This window comes from Aquila chrysaetos, chromosome 1 (genome assembly GCF_900496995.4).
Source record: "Aquila chrysaetos chrysaetos chromosome 1, bAquChr1.4, whole genome shotgun sequence".
In the NCBI taxonomy this organism is placed as follows: Eukaryota; Metazoa; Chordata; class Aves; order Accipitriformes; family Accipitridae; genus Aquila; species Aquila chrysaetos.
Genome location: NC_044004.1, coordinates 27,264,804 through 27,288,467, shown reverse-complemented (window position 1 = coordinate 27,288,467; position 23,664 = coordinate 27,264,804). Strand labels below are relative to the sequence as shown.

General features: G+C 41.5%; 1 protein-coding gene across 2 annotated transcripts in view; it reads left to right on the top strand.

The window, feature by feature from the left end:
* BEND4 (BEN domain containing 4) overlaps positions 1-23,664 on the top strand; it is a 33,514-nt gene that overhangs the window by 5,253 nt on the left and 4,597 nt on the right. Inside the window, exons 2-4 of one of the 2 annotated variants that reach the window (XM_030025073.2) lie at positions 3,318-3,884; positions 16,864-16,955; positions 20,961-21,130. In XM_030025073.2, coding sequence (XP_029880933.1) covers positions 3,318-3,884; positions 16,864-16,955; positions 20,961-21,130 — 829 coding nt within the window. Of the gene's footprint in view, positions 1-3,317; positions 3,885-16,863; positions 16,956-20,960; positions 21,202-23,664 lie in introns of both variants that reach the window. The other variant, XM_030025064.2, reaches the window with a different exon arrangement.

Here is a 23,664-nt window from a genome sequence, read left to right as displayed (position 1 = left end):
GGAATATCACAATAAGACTCTAATAAACTGTTTACACTGTTTTAGTCCGGTGCAGTCATTTCAATAGAATCCTCCTTTCCTAGAAAATACATACATTACATTAAGTCAATTAAGAATCATAGATCAGTGATTATTCAGTAGTAATCACATAAAAACAACTTTTTGTCATTTCTTAGTGATTAGACATTGCACAGTGCTTGCATTTCTAATTACAGTCAGTCCGTAAAAGCTGAAATCCCAGTTTCTACAATATATGCTAAATGGGCAGCATTTGTTTTTATTTTTTCTCCATCACAAGAGATAACCATGGTTATCATTCTCATTTAGGACTGTTCAGACTGTGGGTACGTGTACAGTTACTGGTGAAGAAGTCGCTTCAAAGTGGTACCCGCTTCAGCACAGAGCCAGATGTTTCCAGAATGTGTGCTGAGAGCATCCCTCACTATTGCTGCCCAGCAGTACCCACAAAAAAAGCATTTGTGAATTTTTGTGCTAGCATTTCAAAATAGCCCTGCCTTGTCATGACTTCATTTTTATATCTTTGAGTATGGGTTAAAGTTAAGAAAAAAAACAGTAATTGCCGTTATTTTGTCTTTGTAGTAGATCTGATACCGAACCGAAGATTAAATCAATACTGTCATTTCTGTCTAAAATTTCAGTTACATTTTAAGCTATTATCACAGTGAATGTGCCTAATGCATTCAATTTTACAACAAAACTAATCATTAATTTTATCTTTACTGATGTTAGTGTGTATTATAGCATTCTTCAAAACTGGTATTTGAAATGTCAGGCTACTTTTTGCCGTATTTTAGGAGAAGCCATAATATTAGAATAACATCTCTTACACTAATCTAATCCCTTTTCAGTTGTTTCATTCATATTGTGTCCGCTTGCAACAAGGATACGCAAAGAATGAGTAACTGTTTTGTCAGCAGGGACCATAATGATTAAAATACAAACAGTAAATATGACTTCAGGTCTGGAATCGGATTATAGGATTAAAATGAATGAAAAAAACGCTCTGTAGTAGGATTGCAAAGTTCCAATCAATATCATCCTGTAATAATTTTAAAGGGAAAATGTGGGAAGTAAAGAAATAAGGCAAAGAAAGCCCAACTTCAGGTCGTTGGTGATGCTTGGGTTTCTTGATTTTCTTTTGGTTTATCAGTAGGTCCCAGCTGGAAAGCTGCAATGTCACTGAGGTTCCATTCTTTTAATTTATATTACGTCTGTTGTGCTGTGTTATTTTGCACTTGCATCGTAAGGGTTAAAGACAGCTGGCCTTAGGTTAATGCAGTAAAAGGTAAGGAGGGACAGCAGGTGTGGAGGCTGCAGAGCACCTGGCACCCCACCAGCACCCACTTGCAGAGTGGGCAGCAATGCCTGTGCATTTCTGCCCTTCTGAGTTTGTAGTGTGGACAGAGGGCATTGCTTAACATTTTGGATCAAAGATGTTGGAGAAATCTGCTCTGGTTCGTCCGAGCCCATCTACAAGGGGGTGGTGCGACTTGTTAGCACAGGAGGCTGATTGCGAGGGTGCTTTGAGTGGTCTTAGGACCACCCCAGTCCTTCACGTGCCGGTGGGCTCTGTCTGCCTGGCCCTGGGCAGCCTCGTCGCCCAGCACCGCGCCTGTGCTTACTCTGTCCGCCTCACGTCCCTGCGCTTACGGTCAAGTCCTCGGGAGGTCCCGTCCTCAGGTTTTGTGCTGGGGAGGTCTCCTCCGGCTGCGTTCGAGACCGAAAGCAGTTGTATGCTGCTTCAGCCCTGCCCTCTGTGCAGAGATCTGGAGGATGGTAAAAATGCAAATTAGTGTTGTTTCAAATATTCTTCAGGCCAGCTGTACTAACTTCAGTGTGAAGTCGATTTTCCACCAGAAGGTGTCTTCTGGATTGTGGAGAGCACCATGAGAAGTGCCACCTCTTAAAGGCCTGAATTCCTAACGTTTCTGTTCTTTACTTATTATCAGTGTGATGAGGCTATGTTTTCATCTCTAGTGATGACGTTAAGATAAATTAAGGTCTGGGGTGCTTAGTCTCATGCATCTGTAGCAGGTTGCCTTTTCAAAAGTAAATGCATTTGTCACTTTCTAAAAGTCAAGCCTGCCTGAGAAGAGCTCTCCAAAATTGGCAGCGCTTAAACCTACCAGTCTTTTTTTTTTTTTTTTTAATCTCATGCAAAATGTTAGTTACATCTTTTTAGACACCTAGGGGAACTCAGCTATGAATAAGCTAAAAATTTTTTAAAAGGCGTTATTTTTACTGGGGAACCTAACAGGTCGTACCATAAATGTCTTTGGTCATTTTCCATCTGGGTCCAAGAACTGTTACAGCAGCTTGAGCTATATACATAGGTGCTGCAGAAATGAACCATCCTACTGTGTAGTTTAGGTTGTAGGTGCTATTGCTCCCTGAGACGTGACACCTCCTGTCATTAGAGGCCAGGCTGACTAGGTGCGGCATGGCATCCTTACCCTACTTCCAGAACCGAGCTGCTGCCTCCAGAAACTGCTACACAGCCCCACGTAGAGTTCCCTGATTACGTCCAGAGCTGCTTGGAGAACTCTGCACTGCTCTCCACTGCGTGTTACTGGCCTGCCCACAAATTCGTAGGAGGTCAGCAGGACAGAGAAAATTCCTCCCCTGACCGGGGCAGCTTCATGTTGTACATTTGATGCCTTTCTTTGGTGCAAGAAGAGGGGTTTGCGTTTATCACTCTTGAGTTGTTCTTGGACGTATCTGGAACTTAAAGCAAAAGAAACAGAAGCAAAGTCCATAGAATTGGAGGTGGGTTACGTGAAGTGTCCCACACCCAATATCAAGCAAGTGCAGCAAAGTTGAAAGGGAGAAAAAACAAAGCTTGGAAGCCTTGTTGGAGAGGAGCAGGGCATAGGATGAAGGTGTAGTGCAAAGTCCTGCAAATATGTACAGGCAATGCCCACCAGCAGCTTGAAATAGGCTTCCAAAGAAGTACTTACTTGAACTTTTACTTGTAGCAAATTGGATGGAGTTTGTGTTTTCTTCCCCATTTTCCTGTCTTAATCCATCTGAAAGAAGATGGCAGTAAGCAGTGACTATCATCACAGTGCATTTCTGATTAACAGCAAGGGCACAAGGGCACTCTCAAAATAGAAGCAAAGTCGGGATTGTTTTAAATCACAGTGTTGCAGAAGTATTAAAGCAGAAGCCATAATTTTAATGTGTTCAGAAATAAAATGCATGCTACTGTAAACAGTTGTGTACATTCATCTAGCTGTTACTGCCTGGCATAACCTTTTGCATTAGGTTTCTGTGATTCATCTTTTCTTTTGTTGCAGAGAGTCGAATGATTCTGGATGCCTTTGCCCAACAATGCAGCCGGGTTCTAAGTCTCTTAAATTGTGGTGGAAAACTACTGGACAACAATCACTCTCAGTCCATGATTTCTTGTATAAAGCAGGAAAACCCAAATTATAGTGAAAGACAAGAGCAGTGTCAGCTTGGGAAAATGGTCCATAGTCAGACATCAGACATTTTAGACATAGAGATGCAGTATATGCAAAAGAAACAACAAACCTCAGCCTTTCTGAGAGTTTTTACCGATTCCCTTCAGAACTATTTGCTTTCTGGGAGTTTCCCTTCTCAGAACACCTCATCAGTAAACGATTTTAGCCATTTGGCAGATGTGGATCCACTTTCAACCTCTCCAGTACACACTTTAGGTGGATGGACATCTCCAGCAACATCTGAATCTCACGGTCACCCATCATCTTCTACACTTCCAGAGGAGGAAGAGGAGGAAGAGGAAGAAGGTTACTGCCCTCGGTGTCAAGAGCTAGAGCAGGAGGTAATTTCATTGCAACAAGAAAATGAGGAACTTCGTAGAAAATTGGAGAGCATTCCAGGTAAATAATCCCCTGCCATATAATACTGTCAGTCAGTGATAAAAATAGTTTGGGTGATAGTTTGTTTTAAGTTCTAGTCATTTTTAAGGTTGTGATCGTAGTAATCAAACACTGGAATTTGTCTCCAGCCAAAATTCCTATAGCTGTGCCCAGTGGAAAATTGTCTGCTGGTACTCATCCATATGAATCTTGAGTCCTAGACTAGTGAGCTGTGATCAGGATGGGGTGTACTTGTAATCCCAAATTGCAAATGTCAGGTGGTTTGTCACAGTAATTTCAAACATAGGCTTTTATACCTAATTATCTATCCTGTTCTTTAAGTGATATTGCAGCTTATAAACCAAATTCCCTTTTGGGGCTCCTTTTTTGGTTACTTAAAGAAACTATTCAAAGTTACATCCATACTTTTAACTGAAATAGATTTGACTTTTACGTTGAACAGTACCTCTTAAATTGCTGTTAGCTCAGTGAGAAGCATAAATACATCTCCTCCCATTCATCTTCAAATAAAACCTGAAAAAAAAGCTTGACAACAACTTCCTCAGTTCAGCAATACCTAGCAGCCACAGGGAGAGAGAAAGCAGGCAGAAAAATTCCATCTAATAGAAACCCCCTCTGTGAAAAACTTCTTGTGCCCCTTTAAACTTAAAACTTCTCACTGTTAAGGTGCACCGAGATACTTGAAGAGTGGTATTGGATAAGAACAAAGTATCTTGGACCCATATCCTCTAAACTTTAAGCACAGGCAAAAATACAGCTCAAATAATAATAGTAAAAGCAAATTGGAATTAGTAAAGTAAATAAGTATACAACATGCTTCTGACATGTATAAATGCTAGGGAGCTGCACCTTTGCTAGCTAAAGTTTGAGGTGCTTAGGCTAGATCCATGCAGAGTTAATTGAACTAGTCCTGAAATGGCAGAAAAGCACAGATAATTTAGCATGAGCTGCAAGAGAGAAACTACTTCCAAGCTATGCTAACTATGCAGGAAGGAAGAAGGCAGTAACCAACTACTGCCCCAGTACATAGGTGCAGTTGCAGTATCTGATCAAAAAGCAAGCAGCAGTCTCCATAATTTCTTCTCCCCAGCTATCAGTGATGTATTATCCATTATTCGTATTACATTGTGTTTTTCTTTTGTGCATTGATCCCTAGGGGTACCAGCAAATCCCATAAGGATCATTGTTCAGTGCAGAGAAATCCCAAAATTTAGAATACTTCCCCCACCCCTCCCAAAATCCAGAGTTACCATAACTCGTGCACTCTCACTAGATTCAGTAGTGGTTCATATGTCATGTGGAAGCACTGTGTGACAAAGGGAATCGTGTGGACTTCAACTCCTGCTGAGTCCTAGCTTCAGGTGTATAAGACCGAAAATGATCATCAGCGTCTATAATCTGACCTACAGCTTTCATTCAATCACCTATATTGAACCCAGTGATCTTTTTGACTTTGAGTAAAGCATAACTTACGTTTGACTCAAGTAATATCTCAGAAGGTTTCCAGTCCTGAGTTGGAGACTCTGGTGGGCAGTGGCTCTACCTCTTACCCTGTCACTTGACTCCCATGGTTAATTACACTGCTGAACATGCGTGCTTTATTCTCTGCCTGACTATCTGAAACCAGCTTCTAGCCATTGACTTTTATGCTTTGCTCCACTAAATGAAGTGCTGTATAGGACTTGGTGCTTTTTCTCGTTGAAGGTACTTACAGATTGAAAGGTGACTTGATTTCCATCTTAGGTAAACTAAGCAAACAGCTGTTTAGAACTCCTCAAATGAGTTGAATTCTTCTTTGCGGTTCTTTTCTCCCTGTCTGCTCATTTCTTTAAAATTTGGGCACTGGAAATAAGTGCAATGTGTTCCTGTCTGCCTGAGCGAAGGTGAATAGGTCTCTTTGTTCCCACCCGCGGTTGCCCTGGTCATTTGGCGATCAGTCGCGCAGCTGAGCTGCTCATTCTGTGCGCGTTTCTTCCTAGACGTGCATACTTTGTATTTGGCTGTGTTCATTTACTAAGTGATCTGGATTGCTTTGGCTGTCCTGTTTGCCCACTGTTTGCTGGTTCACCAATTTCTGTATCATCCAGAATTTTTTTGATTGTTTTTAAATTAACTTTGTGATCGTGGTTAGAAATGTCAAATGGTATTGAGGCTGCTGTCAGTCCCTGTCGAGCCTTGCTAGAAACACATCTATTGATGATGATTCCCCCAATGACAAATACTTGAGATGTCAGTAGCAGGTTCTTAATCCATGTATGCTCTAGTCTACTGATGTGTGTTGCTGCTTTTGCAATCAGATCGCTCAGGGTACTAAGTTAAATGGCCTTCAGGAGTCTAGGTATATTACATCTATTCAACCCAACTTTTTCAAGCGAACCTATAATCTCATCAAAGAATGACAATCAGGTTAGTCTGACAAGATCCACTTTCCATAAGACTGTTTTGACTGGCATTAATTATATTCATATTCTTTAGCTCTTAGTCAATTGAATTCCATTGCGATTGCCTGTATTTTGCTAGGATTAATGCCAGGCTAAGCAGCCAGTATTTACCTGGGTCATCACAGTTACCCTTCATCTCCCTTTAAAAGAGAGATAAACATACATAAGCATAGTCATTTTCCACCCCCCAGGAGTAATGAAGCACCTTGTTAACAGTGGTTCAAAGGAAGCAGACAAATGTAAAATAAGTGTGCAAGGATGTATGACTTCATCAGCCAACATAAAATTATCATCAGATGCATCTGCTGCTGTCTGGGTGATGTATACAGATAGGTCTAAAGTGACCCGGGTGTTTGAGGAAGTGTTAAGAGCTACAGAAGGTGCCCTCAGATTTTGCTACATGGTAGGACAGAGGTCTGATCTCCCCAGGCAGTCCCACAGCCACTACTGAGCAAGGTTAATCAAAAATCAACTAAAGGCAATGTCTGATTATTTTTGTCTCCAGTGCTGATTTTGCTCCACTGAGCTTCTGCTACCAAAGAAGCCGGCAGAAATTTTTCTCTGACTTGAAATGCCCAACTCTGTATGTAAACGGGTTCAGCGCTCGTTCTCTGAGCACTATTTTTTTGCCCATCAAGACGTTGCGTGCCTTGGAAGGGAGCCAGAAAGCCCTCTGCAGAGGGTTTGTGTGTTGTTTGCCACCATCTATCATCACATCAGAGTCATCTCGGAGCACAAACTTTCTTCCTTGCGCATTCATACACCTGACGCCGGGCGTCCGACGGGCCAGGCGAGGCGATGAGTGCAGCAGAGGAGCGACTGTGGAGGCAGCTAGGTGAGCATGGAGGCTGCCATACCATCCCGTCAAGCCGCTGATGGAGCAGGTTTTTTGAGGTAGTGGGTTTCCCTCTCATCCTTGAGGGAGGTGGGCTGGAGCTGTTCGGTGAGGCTGGCAGGGGACCCCGTGGGGCAGTGGGAGGCGTGCACCGAGCCCTCCCCGTGGGTGCTGAGGCTCCCACTAGCAACCCTGTCAACAGGAGATAAAGGCACCAGCCCCTCCCTTCTGCTCCCTAACCGTCTATGAATCATTTTATTCTTTTCCTGAAATACTTTGCCTTTTTTTTTTTTTTTTTTTTTACTTTCCATATGCAAAAGCCCTTTTAAAATCCATGAGAGTTTGCGGTCTAAAAATAGTTACCGCTGTACATCTCTGCCTCTAGCTCTGCAAAGCACCATTTGCATGGCTCACAAAGAGACTACCAGGAAGAAGAGTGTTTTCTCAGCAGATGTAAAGGCAACGACTGTTTTTTTTTAGCGAATATTATACAAAACATATCCTTCTGTAGCTTTTGGACACAGAAAATAAGATTTTTCTGTTTTCAGGACTCTGCCCTGTTGCTGTAGAAGCCCTCCAGTCCTGTAGGATCTTTTTGCCCATAGCCTAGCATCACTCTTTGGCAGATCACCACTGGAGAAAAGCAATTACATGGGTGAAATATTGCATATGTTTTGGTTGTTGGGAGTTTTTTTCTCAGAAAATACCCATTTGATTTGACTGAAACAATACTTAAAATTTGTGTGAAATCTTAATTGTTTCAGCTATGGAATAAATGAAGAAAAATTCCTATTTCAGTGCTTTGGTTTTGGAGCAATGTGACATCTTGCAATTTGTGCAGTTTTCCCCAATATTTTTTTTTTAAGGCAAAAACATTAACTGAACATTTTCAGTTTTCAGTTCAACTGAAAAAAAGAGAAACATTTTCATTCAGTGTGTTATTTTGTCTTGTTTTGAAAAATACTTAAAGATTAGATAATTCCTGGAAGGAGTTTGGCAAACTTGTCATTGGCTCTTTAAGGTTTTGAGACTGTCAAGAACAGAGCAAAGTAATCCATCTATATGAGGAGAAAAATGTCTCCTAATCTCTTTCCTCTGTATAAAAATTACTAGGGCTGTGATACATTCCCAATAGTAAAATTAAAGACTTATTTGTGAGACTGCATGTAAGACCTGGATTTAGACCCTCTAATATATAGGGATATTAAGCAGTTCTCCTTCGCTATTGTCAGCAGCATTTTCTCACAGCTTTCAGCCTAAAAGGGAGAAAATATTTCCAGGTGGTTAAAGCAAAGGCCAGGAGTCATGAGTGAGGGTTTGCCTCCGGGTGCTCCGAGCTTTGCTTCATGGTTTTGGGCAAACCAGCCTGAAAGTAGTGAAAAGGTACAAATAAGTAAGGGGAAGCAGTGTGTGATAAATACAGTAATTATTCTTACCTTGTTGGCCCAGCAGCAAAAAATACTCCAGCAACCTGCGGGAGAATGGGGGTGAAAAATACCCTCAAATGTAGAGAGGTGGTCACCTACAGAGGCAACTTTCGTGGTGGCTGGAAGTAGCCAAAGCAAAGCGGGATTTGCAGGTAGAGTTAATATCAATGTAATTGAAAAAGTCAGACAAGTTTTCCAGAAGGTTTTGTGTGCCCAAGGCTTGACTCTTTTTCCTGACTATATCGGATGATCTAATAAAAGATATTACTTTTCCCTACAAATCCTGTCTCCTTTATACTTTCAGAGCATTGCATTTCCAAAGAGCCTACCACAGCAGCAGCGTAGATAAAGCAGCCATCAAGGGTGATGACGAACACTTTTTCATGTCTTTTTTTTTTTTTTTGTCCTTTTTCTTGATGTTCACATTTAACCACTTCTTTGGTTTCCCTTCATGTTCTGGATGTTTTGGTCTGATCTCTGGCCTCGTTCTGCTGTTCAGCTTCAAAGCGTGAAGTTACTTCGGGAAGAGAGAGCCTCGAGCGCGGTTGCCCAGTGTTTGGCACGAGAACCCCTTTGAATTTGCAGCATGGCTTTGCTTTTGCAGCTTGGGGGTGCCAGCTTAGTTTGCAAAACCAGCCTGAGTACAAAAACTTACTGAAACACGTAACTGCAGCAGACCAGGGCTTTATTAATCTGTTTTCTCAATGCTTCTGGGTAAAAACCCGTAAGAATTTGGGGGGTCAGGTTTCTTAGCCTACCTTGGGGAGCAAAAGCTGGTGGAAGTTTTGTAGGGAGCTGTGGTTCAGCCTGGTGAGGCTGAACTCCCCAGTCTCAACTTTGGTTTGCGTTTTGCAAGTCAGTATTTGGCATTTTAGTGACACAAACTGCTGTCCCCCCTCACCAAGGGCTCCTTGGTTTCCCTGTTAGTTATCAGCAGTATAAATGTTTACAGGGGAGGTCGCTGCCTGAAGACTTCATGGCTGAAAGGGAGGCCAAGAAGAGGTACCTTCTATTAAGTAGAAGGAAAGTGAGGGAGCACAGACAAAAAATAAAAGCCACAGGAGCATGTGGCAGCATCGCTTAAATGAGAGATGCACAGATGCCTTGTTTTATGTCTTGTCTTCTGTTGTTTTGGCAGAGGTGTACATCCCAGGGGCGTATGGAAGGGGCACATTCTTTCTTCTTTCTGGAAGAAATATTTTTGCAAAAGAAAATGAAAAGAAATACAATGGCTTTTGAGGTGCAGATTAACAGAAGTTCGATGGTTTTCCACTCCACCTGGAAAACACAACTGAGAGGGATTTTAAAAGTAACGGGATATTTGCTATAACTTTTACTCCCTTTCCTGCTTTTGGCAGGCACATAGGTCAGTTTAGCCAGTCTTTAACACCCTTCTGTGTGTAGTGTCACTTCTTCTGATGTCTGCTGGCTGCTCTCACTACAAATGGGTGCTGGTTTTATTTTACCAACCAGTTACAAACATCCAAATTTGTAGGGTCTTGAGTATCGAGATCAGTTCCTCTTTACTAACCCCCATCTCTCCTTGCCCCTCGCTCTTTTTCCAGCTCATCGCACCCCAACAACTTGTCTTCACAGCCTGTCCATGCAGCTTTCACTGGCTTTCAGCTGACTATTGAAATAAATGAGCGTATGAGCTAAAATAATCCAAGCCATGTTATATTGCACACTTGTCCAAATCTCAGGCAGAGAAAGCATCTCCGTTAATGTTATAAGAAATTCATACTGCCATGTAGTTCGTCAGCAGGTTCCCTATCATTTGTTATATCTTTTTGACAGTTGAGCATCAATTTAGAAATGCCCTGCAATGAACTCGGAGTGAAGCATCGCTCAAGGTCAAGCAAAGGAGGACGCGTTGCAATGCTGAGCCAGTCTTAACTAACAGCTGCCAGTCTGAGCGGGGTGCATGTAGATGTACACCCTTCCCAATTCTCCTCCCCACTGGCGAGTCAGAAGTAAATGGTCTTGAGTGCTAAGGGATTTGTCTTCTGTTGTGCAAAACACCAGGAGGAACTAGCCAGTGTCAGCTACAGAGCACAGAATTTCGTTAATGAACAGAATAACCAGATTTCTTACTGTCTGCTTACGGGGCTGAGGCCACTGCGGGGAGACACGTGGCCGAGCTGGGGTTGAGCCATCCCTCCTCACTAGGGCTGTCTGGTGCAGCGGGAGAGGTTGGAGATATGCCTTATTTACCTTGGAGATATGCCTTATTTACAACAAGCCCAAGTATCTCTTCATAGCGCTGTGCTTTGGCAATATGAACAGCCCTGGAGTGTGTTACGCTGCAGGCCACGTTTGGGGGAGGATAAGTGAGAGCCCTCATTTTGACAGATACCAATACAAGTGATTGTGGCCCAATAACATTTATAATAAGCAAAAACCCAGCCCAAACCAATAATAGAGATGTTCTTGGCATTTGGTAAGAAGTTGGAAAGAATTATTAGAGTCAAAGGTTAAAAAAAAAGAAAAAAAGAGTGGGTGGTAATTGAGAAACATGAAAAGCATGTTGTTGAAGGCCCAAAAGGACTATCTAGGAGGAAAAGTTTCATGCTGGTTACAAAACTAACCAGCTTAGAGGGAAAGTGAAGGAACAGTTCGAAACATAACAAATGGTGTAGAAGGGAAGTTGATGGTGATGAGTAAAAAGCAGAGGTTAGGATCAGTGGAAAATTAATAATTAAAATTAAACCTGGAGCAGTCTGTTGAGGAGGCATTCTTTCCCTGGCAAATTAAAGGAGAAATATGGCATCCTAATAACAGTATCAGATGATTATTAGATGGAAATAGTAGATTTTGTCAATAATACGGAACTGCTCATTGAGTATTTCTGTTCTGGTACTTGTGAAGAGTAAAATGATGCAGTCACACCAATATGATGATGATGGTAAGCAGGTAGAAATATTTTCTGTTTCCACCGTAACTCTGTGTGTCAGCACACATTCAACAGCGGCTTCAGGTGGGACTGCAACCTCAGCTATCTGCCGCAACTCCCTCCCAGTGTCGGGACAACTGAAGAGCTTGTTGGTCAGCGCCAGGTTTGCCAGACTTCTTAGAAACCATAAAGAGATGCTGATAGCAGCCCAGGTTGTAAGACAGAGTGGTTCAAGAGCGGAGTCAGGAGTCCCTCTTTCAGAGACTGGCATCGCCAGGAGAGCCGCAGCACAGGCCACCAGGAGCAGTAACTGCTTGGGCACACCAGCTTTTCATCCCTAAGTGCACATCAGCTTATTGCCAAAAGCATTAGGCAGCTGCTACCAAAGCATGATGTTTTCAAATCATGAGATTTGGACAACTCATTTCAGGAGCTAAAACAAAGATGAAGGTGGACAAAGAGGACTCTGACAATGATTTTCTTATGTTTTTGAATATTTGGGATGCTCCAGAAGACTGAAAGATGCAAATACTGTATCATTATTTTTTTTAAAAGGACACATGAGATGTCCCAGATCATTGTAGGTTCATTGGCCTGATACTGAGCCCAGACAAACTGATTGCACAGCTGATGGCGGCTTCAATTAATAGAGTACTAAAAGAGAATAATGGAGTTAGTACCAGGCAACATCTTGCCAAATTATGGTTTTGATGAGGTGAAAAGTTTGGTTGATGGAGGGTACTGCAGATACTCAGGGTGTTACATAACATTATATTACAAAAAGTGATTTTAAAAATGCAAATATGTTTGTATTCAGGAAACTGCCATGATGCAGTTGAATTTCTGGAGGGATTCTTTGTGAAACTGTTCACAGCCCATGTTTTTAATACTTTCATCGGTGAAAGAAAGCATACAATCATTGCTCGCAGCTTGCAAGCAGCGCAGAGGTAGCAGTGAGTGAGGAAGATGAGAGGTGACAGACTTGGCCGAACACGGTGCAGCATTAACATGTGTTGAGGCACAGAGAATATCGCTCTACTTGGTTTCAGCCCCTGGGAAATGGACACTGAGAAAGGCTCTTGGAAGATGTGGTGACCTTCTGGCCGAGTATTGATGCACAGCATGGCCAAAAGGTTGGCATGGTCTCTGGATGTACAGACACGTAAGTAGGTGTAGGGGCTCTGCTTTTAGCTTGAGCCCAGCATCTCGGGAAGGTCAGTGTTGAGCTTAGCAAAGAGAAGACAGAGAAATGACTTCACCACTAACTATAAGTTCCTGACAGGTGACAGGCATTTTCCGTTTCTTTTCCAAAGATTTTGTAAAACCCAGTTGAAGGAAAACAAAATGCAGACTTGAAATAAGGTGTATGTTTCTGAGGGTGAAATAGCACACACTGTAACAATGAGCCAAGGCTAGAAACTGCATCGCTGGGAGATGACGACTTGAGTTGTACTGTGTTTTACCCGCTGATACTGAGTAGTGCAACGAGGATTTAGTCTGGGGCAGTTGCTGCGCTGTGTGGCAGGTCAGACTGAGAGATCACACCCCAGCTTTTGTCATTGGCACAGTCAGTGGCCACCACGCCATTCAACTGTTTATTAGAAATCAGGATACTCCGCAGAGAAAGCTGTGACAAGCTATGCCGAAGCAGCACTTGTTACAGCGTACAGATGCCTAGGATAACAACGAAGTCTTGTAACTTGGATCAATAAACAACGAAGACCTGCCACCTCGTACGTGTGTCCTGCTTAGTCACCACCTAGCATCTTAGCAAGACCAGCCTTCCCCAGCATGCTAAGTCAGTGCCCTGTAGCACCTCCTCCTCACCCTCTAGCTCCTGCAAAGATCTCACTCGTCTTTCACTCGCTGCAGGCCAGGTTACTTTGCCACTTCCAGTGGCACTGGCACTTTCAGAAAGTAAAGGCCATGGAAACTTCTTCTTAGTGGGCAGGAAAATTACTGCCTCCCCGCAGGCTTTCTACTAAATCATAACAAGCAACCGTTATTTCGACATTAGCGTCTTTCCCATTGGTTACTGTAGGCACAGATCGCTGTTGGTGTTGTCAGTGGTAGTGGATACGTGCATAAGCCTGCAGAGAATCCGCTCTGGCGGTTATGATCTTGTTAACTCTCTAGAGACCACATCAAAGTCAAAGAAATACAAAATAAATAAGCTAGCAGGTTTAAATGATTTTTCATCCTCATAGTTGGGAGCCGCAGGCTCTTAAAAAGTTACGTTTGCAGCAGGATTTGGAGGAAATGATTCCTCTTATCTCTTGGCAAAGAGGATATTTGCAGAGCTGTGAGGAACACAGAAGCAAAACTGAATCTTTGACTCTCAGCCTTGTGCGATTCTCTTTGTGGCTTCCTTTAGGCTTCGGTTAATATGGCAGCCCAAGAAGCCTGGCTTTGCAAGTAGCATCAGGTGTTTGAAAGGCTGAGGTTATTTGTACCAACAGCAAACTGTGATGTACGGTGGCTTTACAAGTCAAAAGTGCTCAGAGTCCTCCAGTCACTGGAATGAGAACAAAATCATACAATTTTGTGCTCGAAACATTACTGCTTTTATGAATATAGAAGTATTTATAAGCTTCAGCCAGCTTTTAGTACCTTTGTATTTCTCACCGGTAATGAGAAAGCATTTTATCAGCAGAATACCATCAAAGCAGAGCTGTACTTCATCTGCTGGGGACACAATGGGTTAAATAGTTTCCTGTTGTCTTCTCACTTGTGCCCCATCCCTTTGGAAGAACGTAGCTAAATACATGTCTGGATAGTCTGCGGTGAAATTACTTACTGTGGGTAAAATACCATCCTGCTGTGAGATCAGCTCCTAAAAATTAGAAATTTTTGATGCATTATATTCTGTTCCCTTTCAGGCCCCACGTTGTTCCACATAATTACAGGTAATAGTACCAAGTATGGCTGAGAGCCATCAGGTGATCACCAGGGACTTTTGCTAATAGAGATAACCAGAAAAGCAAGTGCAAATCTCACAGACTGTTTTGAACACAGCTTCAGGGGGACCAAAGAAGTCGAAAGCTTCCAGGTACTGCTGATGCTTTGGCAACTATGTCTTCAGCGAGCTTGCTAAACAAAAAGCGACACGTTTAGACAGGGCAGGAAAAGGATACTTCACAAGTATCTCTGATTTCCCAGGTATCACTGAACTCTCCTCCAAGTCCAAGTATCAGGCACCTTTCAGGCACTAGTACAACCACCCCTCATAGCCTCTTCATCCTTACTGTCACCTCGCAGGAGATGCCGGGATCTCACAGGAGATGCTGGTTGCCCGCAGTAACTTCCACCTGGGTGGGAGGTTTTGCTGACTTTGTCACAGGGTTTCTGACGCTGCCCAGGGCAGCGAGCCTTTGAGATCCTTGTGCCTCTTTCTTGGACACCTACTTAATCAGAGAGTAAGCTGTGCATGGGCGTTCCTAGTTTAATCTTCATTTTGGATATGCCAGACAGCAAACACATACAGAGTGTAGGAAAAGAGTCTTGAAATACAATCTTATCCTTCAGCCCATACACATGGAAAATAAAAGAAAAAAAAAAAAAAAAATCTTTTATTTTTCCCACATGTGCTTTCCTGTATATAAAAACGGGGCGGGGGGAGAGCCAAATTGGTTTTTTGCCACAACTTCTTACGAATATCCAGTGTACTAAAACGTTACCTGTGGTTATTTTTCTCCTTTATTCCACATAAGAACTTGTATTGAATTTTTTGATTGCTGCTATACACTAAATACACAGCTTCAATTACAGGAAGGCCACAGAACATGTTGGTGGGACTATTAAGTTTGACTGCCCTTCTGACTTTTTCAGAATTGAAACATTTCTGAAACCACCCGATGATACTTAAAAGTGCTTTGTTTCCTACAAAAAAAAAGCATCCAGGCTCTCTTGCTCATATGGCAATGTCACTGTGTGGCAGCTACACTACTTAGAGACGCTGCCCTAGTCTAGCAATAAGCAGTGAAGTCACTGGAGAAATAAAACATGTACAAGTCACTTGAAATGCTAACTTTTGCCTGAAGCATAACCTCTTAACCTCCTATGGCAAGATGTGATATATCAAATGAAACAGGAGTAAATAAATACACTGATGGGTCATCTTTATGGAGAAGTTGGCATGGGGTAAAATGACATAGGAATTTATTATTCATATCAGGCACTTTGCATGACACCTGTATGTGGGCTGCTGGATGGAACACTGCTTAGCCCTTAGTAAAGAGTCTGTTTTGTAGAGAGTAAAGGTGGTTTGCACCCTGTCTGCCTAGACAGGGGAACAGTTGCTGTGCAGTGTGAATGCCCAGGAAAGTGCAAAATACCTGTAAATCCTACCTTGAGACATTCTCGGTGATTTCAGTGCTTGCTTTCAGATTGCCAGCTTAAGACAAAGCCCAAAACATCACATTTTTTCCAGGTATAAAGGCTGAATGCCAAGAAATAATTAAAAAAAAAAAAAAGAAAGAACACAGAAATATTTTTTCTGGATTTTTAGCTGAAGCTAAGATTATCTCTGAATATTTTACAAAAACAACCCATATGAAATGTGAGTGATAAGGTACCTTAAAAATGATACTTATTTAGTCTTGCACAAATCAGTCTTAATGTTGGGTTAATATCTGTTTAATTCTCCTATGGTGTTTCAGGCTCAGGAGAAAAGCACTGTATCTCAAAAATACTCCAGAGTTAATCAGGGATGTGGCAGCATCTGCTTAAGAGAGACCCATAATTGAATCATCCCTAATTAACCTATCACCTCAGCAGAAGGGAATAGGATGTTGGTACCACTACTGAAATGGATGAGGGTGATGGGAATGAAAAGGGGGGGAGGATGAGGGAAAGAGAAATAAAGCAATTTGCCTAACACCTAGTTTTATAACAAATTTGGGAGGAGGGAGGGAAAAGGAATTAAAGTATATGAATCATTAAATCTGTTCAGTATAGTTAATCAGACTGTAGTTTCAAAAACATTTGAGCATATTTACATGTTAATCAGTGCATGATTTAAGTCCAGGAAGTGTTTTCTCCTTTGTATGGTTTGGGCTGCTTATAGTATTTACAGATTTTTTCTTATTATCATTACTGCTGACCTAATTTGTATTCGTAACAATTATAATTTCAAACTAGGAAAAAAAACCTTTGAAAATAGTGGGCCGAAAATAAAAGCGATATCAGAGTTCTCAACATAGGAAATACAACATCCATCGTATATTTATTGAATGAATTATCTGCACAAATCAAAATGAGTAGTATTTCCTATTTGAAATAAATCTCACAGACGTACAAAACAGATCCTGAGGAACACTGCTTGATTTAATATTGTTGTTCTATTTTGTGCTAATATACAGTAATTGCAATTTGTTTTATGCAGTACCCTGCCAGACTGTTTTAGATTATCTGAAGACTGTGCTTCAGCATCACAACCAGCTTATGGTACCACAGCCAACAGACCATCCGACTGAGGTAGTATACAGTGAAGACAACCTATATCTCTTTATGTTTGACAATTCACTGAAAACATGTAGGCAAATAAATCAGTAGGCACTGGAAGAATATATTTAGTAGTAAAAGTATGTAAAATCTATTATTAAACTGTCATTCTTAGGTACAGTAATCCCCCAGATGGAGGAGATTCATCACTGGTATAATCTAGGATGACTTTACTGAGCAGCACGTAACTCCCTCCATCGGCACCAGCTGCGCTTGCCTTGCTTTGGGCAATTTTTCTCTCACTTTTCCTCAGAAACCTCGTTTTTGTGGGTAGAACTTAGGCTAGGGCTAGCCTGGTGAGGACTGTAGCTGTGATTGACAGTGGCCACCGTGGCAGCTGCTGGTGCACAGGGGCTGCAGCCCGTGCGTGGGGAGTACCAGCATGTCGTGTGTATGGACGCAGGCAGGCATGCGGACACAGTTAGTATAGCTCTAATGCAGCCCTGAGATGGTTAACACTAAAATATACGTTTCCTTCATTTTGCAGACAGACCCAAATATAGACTTCTGCAAGGCTTTGGAGTGCTCTTGCTTTTCAGAAAGCATCCCAAACAAAATGTTGAGTGTTGACAATTTTATACTTGATACAGAGTTTGGGGATTTTTGTAATTATGTTGTTTAAAAGTGCTGCAGTGAAAAAGCAGGAAATTTCGTGTCTTCCCCTTCTCTAGAAGATAGATGTATAGATTTATCTATCAGCTCTAGTGTAACTCACGTGAATTTTGCTCCAGTGTGTTTCTATCCAGGCTTGTAAAAATGCCTCAGATGAAGTGGTTTTGTTGAGACTATTCTAGTTTAGACTGTCTGTATTTGAGGCTCTTGCTATGCATGTTTTTGTGTATGTAGTGTATACGTGTCACTACCCATTATTCATGGAAACAAACTGAGGAGAGGGAAGACTTAGGTCAAGTCTGACCTCCCTTTGCACATCAGTGATATGTAGTGCAAACGTCACGTAGTCCAACTTAGTGTAGTTTCAGTGAAGATGCTTTGCAGCCGTTCAGGGTGTGCATCACTGCTCCTCCATTCAGTTTTTTCCTGTGCAAATTGATATATACATATATAAATTTATATTTATATATATCATTAGCTGTTATCACTGAAATATATTCCAAGGATTCATTTCGCTTTTTTTAATGCTCATTGGCTTAACTAAAATTTTCAAGCACTGTAAAAACTGAGGCTGTTCTGTAATGTCCCACATGGAATAACTTGTCATGATGTGACAGAATTTTTTATTCAATTAAACACATAGATGCTAATCTTTTATTCATAAGCTTAATCATGTACAAATACAAGCATGAATGCATTTGTACTTTGGTTCTTCCTTCAGGGTCTGCTTATTTCATTTCTGGAAGGTTTTCTGTTTGTTTTAGTGTAATGACTGCTGGACACACCAAACTGCATCATATATTTACCGAGAATCTTTCGCCCAGAAGTGCTTTACTTTCAGAGGAAGTAATGAAAGTATATCTGTAGCAGGAACCCAGCAATTGTTTAACAGGGTAGCATAACACTATATCATGCCTTTGGAGAAGAATGAGGAAAAATATCCTAAATTTCAGAGGGAATAAGAGAGAAGTAAAATAAAATTGGGGCTGAGGAAATTACGCAAAATTTATTACCTTCTCCTCAGTTAATAGTAATGTGAGCTCTCATGAAATTTAGATGTTGGGCCTTTCTGTGCCCTATTTCCATCAGTGCAATACATTTAAACACAGAGGTGGCTTCTAGGATAGTTTGCTACTTAGCAAAGCCACATATAAGCATCCGTCCCTAACGCACATGAGCAAGCCTGGAGCCTTACACTGTGCCATTACAGGCTTGCATTGCATTGCTCCTGCCTACTGGGACTTAAAAGTAAGGCAGTGCCTACAGAGTTAGCTGCAGCTTGTACTTTGCACTGGTATCAGTAAGAAAGGTCCTTACTTCGCTACAGGTTTTTTTAATAGGAAAAAAACCATAGGTTTCAGAAATCTAAGGTAAGAAAATAATTCGCTTTATATAAAAGGGATGTGGAGCTAGCTGCTGAAAAAAAAAGTACCACTGTGGGGATCAGATGGTCCTGTGTATTCCCTCTGTGGTGGAACAAGCCAAGGAAATACTAGCGTCAGCTCCCCTTGAGATGGAGTGGTCACAGTTGCTTCAGCATAAGACTACGATACCCCCAAAGAGCTTTCCGTGCTGTGCCCCTTCTCTTCCTCCTTCCCCAGCCCCTTCACCATGTCGGCAGAGGACGAGGAGCTGGACTGGATGGAGGATAATGTCCTTCCCACAGCAGAGCTCCTCACACATATTGCTGGCTTCCCAGGCGCCTGTGTACCTGGCAAAAATTAAAGCAGCTTCTTGTATCATGACTGGAGGGGGAGGAATTGACCCTGGCCCTTTTGCAGTGGTGGGAGGAGACAAGTGAAGTGCAAAGAGAAAGTCTCAAGCGGTAACAAGAGTTGGACTGTAGGTCTTTCTCTTGGGGATTACAAGCTCAGATTTACAAGCTACAGGGGGAATGAAGAGTTGAGATGTTTTGGGGGGAGGGGTCCCTCAGACAGACAAACCCCATCTCTTCCTTTATATTTTGGCTTCCTTTGCAGAGTGTTGGATTTGCCTGTAGCTGTCTTTGCCAGCAGTTTGCACCAAGGCGAACAAGTAGCGGAGTGTCACATAAGCTCAGCTCCCAGTGATGCTACCACCCCGGGAGGTGGTGGTACCCTAAATCATACAGATTCTCTCATGACCCCCTCATCATGGTCTTCACTGAATTCAACCTTCCGTATATTTATCAAACTTGCAAAAAAATTAAAAGCAAATACCTGAGGAAAAACTTCAAAGATGCTCCCACGCTGTCTCCCAGGATGCTATAATAAATATACGAAAGGAGGCAAGGGTAGTACTTAAAAATAGATTTTTCAGATATCAAAGATCTGGAAGCGAGGAGGAGAAGTTTGCAACAGTTTCCCACAAGTGCAGCATGCGGCTGATTGCCTCTGTTGAGCATCAGACCCATGTTTCTGTAGTTTGCTGTGAGCTCCTATCTAAGCTGGAGGCTATACGAAGATTTTACTAATTGGGCCTCCAGATTTATGTGTTTTAATAAAGAGGCGTAGCTGTAAAAGTGAATGAGTCTCTAGGAGGGCGTGGTTTGGTTTTTTGTGTACTTCAATTATTTCAGGTATATTAACAGTACCATCTTATGTCAGTTGCATAATCCTGAACTATGGCATTTTATGGGCAACAAGAATTAAATACAATTTAGGTACGATTGACTAAAGAGGGCTTATAAATGTGTGTGGAGTATAGGAATGCCCATAATTAGTCCCACAGCATTCATTTAATGTGAGAATATTGAAGCACACAAATTACGAAGGTTAAAAGCAAAATTTCTTTCCAGCTGACATGGTAGCATTTCTGTAAAGCTATAATTTGAGTTAATACAGCATTCATTAATAATAATGAAGCTTTTAGTTTTCATAGTTCCTTTATTTATTTTCTTTACATTTTTCACAGTAACATAACTGCTGTCAAGTTTCGGGTGTGTTCTACAGAAGTAATAAATTTATTATAAAAATAGACCAAAAGAGTCACCTCTGAAGTAAACTGTCAGCTGCGATGAAGTGATCCATTTGATCACGCTCTTCAAAGACCCTTTTCATGCATTTTAACAGATTAAGAAGAAAGGTTATACTTAAATAGTATACCCTGTCACTGATTCTTAACTCTTTTTAACCTGCTTGTTAAAGTGGAAATTATCAATAGCCACCTCTCAAAACGTATTCCTTGTACCTCACCAAATGCAAGTTCTAGAAAACGGAAATGTAATTTTAAAAGTCCTCATTCTCAGTAAGAGCAATTACGCGTTCACTTCAGGATGTGTTTCGCCATCAGTATCACGGCTAGTTGAAAAGAGTATTTTTTATTGCAGCTGACATCTTTGCTTACTTGCCTTGTGAAATAAGCAACAGAAATATTTCACTTTTTCAGGGGAGCAAGCAGTTGCTGAACAACTACCCTGTCTACATCACTAGTAAACAGTGGGATGAGGCTGTAAATTCTTCCAAGAAAGATGGACGACGGCTCCTTCGCTATCTCATCAGATTTGTTTTCACAACCGATGAGCTTAAGTACTCATGCGGCCTTGGAAAAAGGAAAAGGTCAGTGCAGTCAGGAGAGACAGGTCCTGAAAGACGTCCTCTGGATCCAGTAAAAGTAACATGTCTCAGAGGTACTGCATCTTTTCGCTCAGTGTCCACCATATGTGATCTCATTTCACCACATTGGCTCTGGCTCAGTAGAAGCATTTGGCTGACAGTTGCAGAACTAGAAGGGGTTTCACAGGCAGGTGACAAGCAGCCAGAAACACTCCGCTTTTTTTTTTTTTATACATACATATATATATGTATGTATGTATTATATATGTGGTTGGGGTTTTTTTGAATGGGAAAAAACAGGACTGCTTATTTAAGAGAGGAGACAAATGCAATGGCACATGACACTGATATACTTGAAACAACAAAGAAGGAAAATCAGACAATCCTGATTACGCTCTTTTATAATAAAATAAAAGGGCATTCTTTAACACTGATATACAGCAAAATTAACCAAAGGAATATTTATAGCCTAATGTGCAATAAGCATGTGACGCTCAAGGCCACAGTGCATCATTGGAGTTAAAAGCTAAGAGAGTTTCAGAATAGGTTTGAACATTTTGTAGGGCCAAGAACATCTACAGATTAATTACATACAACGTGTATACAAATGCAGCGTCAAGGATTTAATTTCTTTTTCAAAGTACTGATGCAACATTGACTGAAAAAGTTAGGGAACAACTTTCCCCCATGTTTAGCCTGAAAAGGAGGGGGAGTTTTGCAAGCATTTCACAATGTCAGAGAGTGAGGATGTTGGACAATACAGAGAAGGGGTCCAGATTGAGAAGAATTATCTGTTGTGGCAGTTCATACTTTGGTTTCCTAAAATTGTTCAAAAGCCCTGGTACTGGGCTTTATAACGAAAAATACAAAACAGGACATTAAAAACATGTTTGTAGTATCAGCATCTGCATTTTTATAAATGCATATGCGTATCATTTCTTTAATTAACTCATAGTTAACTTTATAGTATTTTGTGAGCACATACATGAAATTTTGGTTGAACTGACTTCAAGAATGTTTTACTACTCAATGCAGTGTAAGAAGCTATATTTTGGTCAGTCAGTGATAAAAGTATCTTTAATCATCCAGCTGGAGTCTAAAGTGGTTATATACATCAGACGGAGCCTTGTCCCATCTAGGTTAGAAGAGTCCAACAAGGCCAAGTAGATAAGACCTGTAGTTGGGGTACATTGATGTAACCAGGTAATGAACTCAGATTTTACATACAGCCAAATTAGGCAAAGAGGCTCTTTTTTTACTACAAAGGAATCTGTTAACCTGTTCTATGATGCTCTATCAGACCTTATACTCTATCAGAGCTTAATAGAAGGGCAAGTCCGTTGCACACCATGCTGCACAGAGGTCTGGAGCAAGATTCAGGGTCCCAGAAGTTCTCCTGGAAACTGAAGGCTGAATACAAATGCATTAACCATTTACTAATGACTTTAAATTTCACCTAATAATTTATGCACAAGCAGAGTGTTAATACTCTTTTCTTCCCCTTTCTTCCCCCTGCCTCCCACGAAGACTAACAGTAAATCCACATGTAAATGGACTTTTGCTTATGGCCACTCTCCTTTCTGGGGTCCTGGACATACAGAACATGTGGAGCGTTCCTTGGGAGAAAGAGAAAGGCCAATTTCCTTAATTTGCAGAAGCTTGAAAAGGAAGCCAAAACATTCAGTATCTAAGGACCAGTTAAGAAAGCAGAGTAGACAGCTTTCCCTTTGGGCTTTCGTGCATGGGTGGGAACGTGACAACTTTCTCCAGTGCCAAGAGTTGGTCACTGGCTCCTACCCGTTTGCAAGCCAAGGTAACAAGTGTCTGACTAATTCTCAGCACGTCCAATTATGCCTTCCCACCATAGCAGGAAGTACAAACTGCTTCTCTGTCTGCACTCAGAGTAGTTTAAACATCTATAAACATTTTTAATATATTCCTACACCTGACTGATGTCTGGAACCAGCTTTAAAACAGCCTGGCATGCTTAAATTGTAGCATTACTCCTCTACGTGGTAACAATTTCTCTGAGAAAAACACCAGTCTGTGGAGCCCCACATGAACATAACTGGGTAGGAATTACTGTTGCCTGTGTGGATTTCCAGGGAAATGAATTTAAAACCGAGATAGCTATCACTTTTGCAGACACACTGCTGGAGGAGCTATGCAAAAATCACGTCCTAATTGTCCAACAGATGAGATACCTTGCAGGCATGGGAACTCAGTAAAAGCACAGCATTCCCTGGTCTCGAGATGTGGTGACAGTAATGAAGTTACCTTACGCCACTTATTGTGCTGTTGGCTTGTCAACAGTAGAAAATAGAATTTAAAAATATCCTGGGACATACAATACTGCATGAGGGAATAACTAATGTTACAGAATAAATAAGAAGCTCGGTTTCCATATGAGGTACAGTGTATCTAATATATCTAATAAGGTGCCTTCACATTTAAAATCGTATTTGGATGTTTCAAAGTCCAAATACACCTCTTTGAGCTATGTCTAGCAGTTAAAACTCCAGAATTGGTAAGGCACC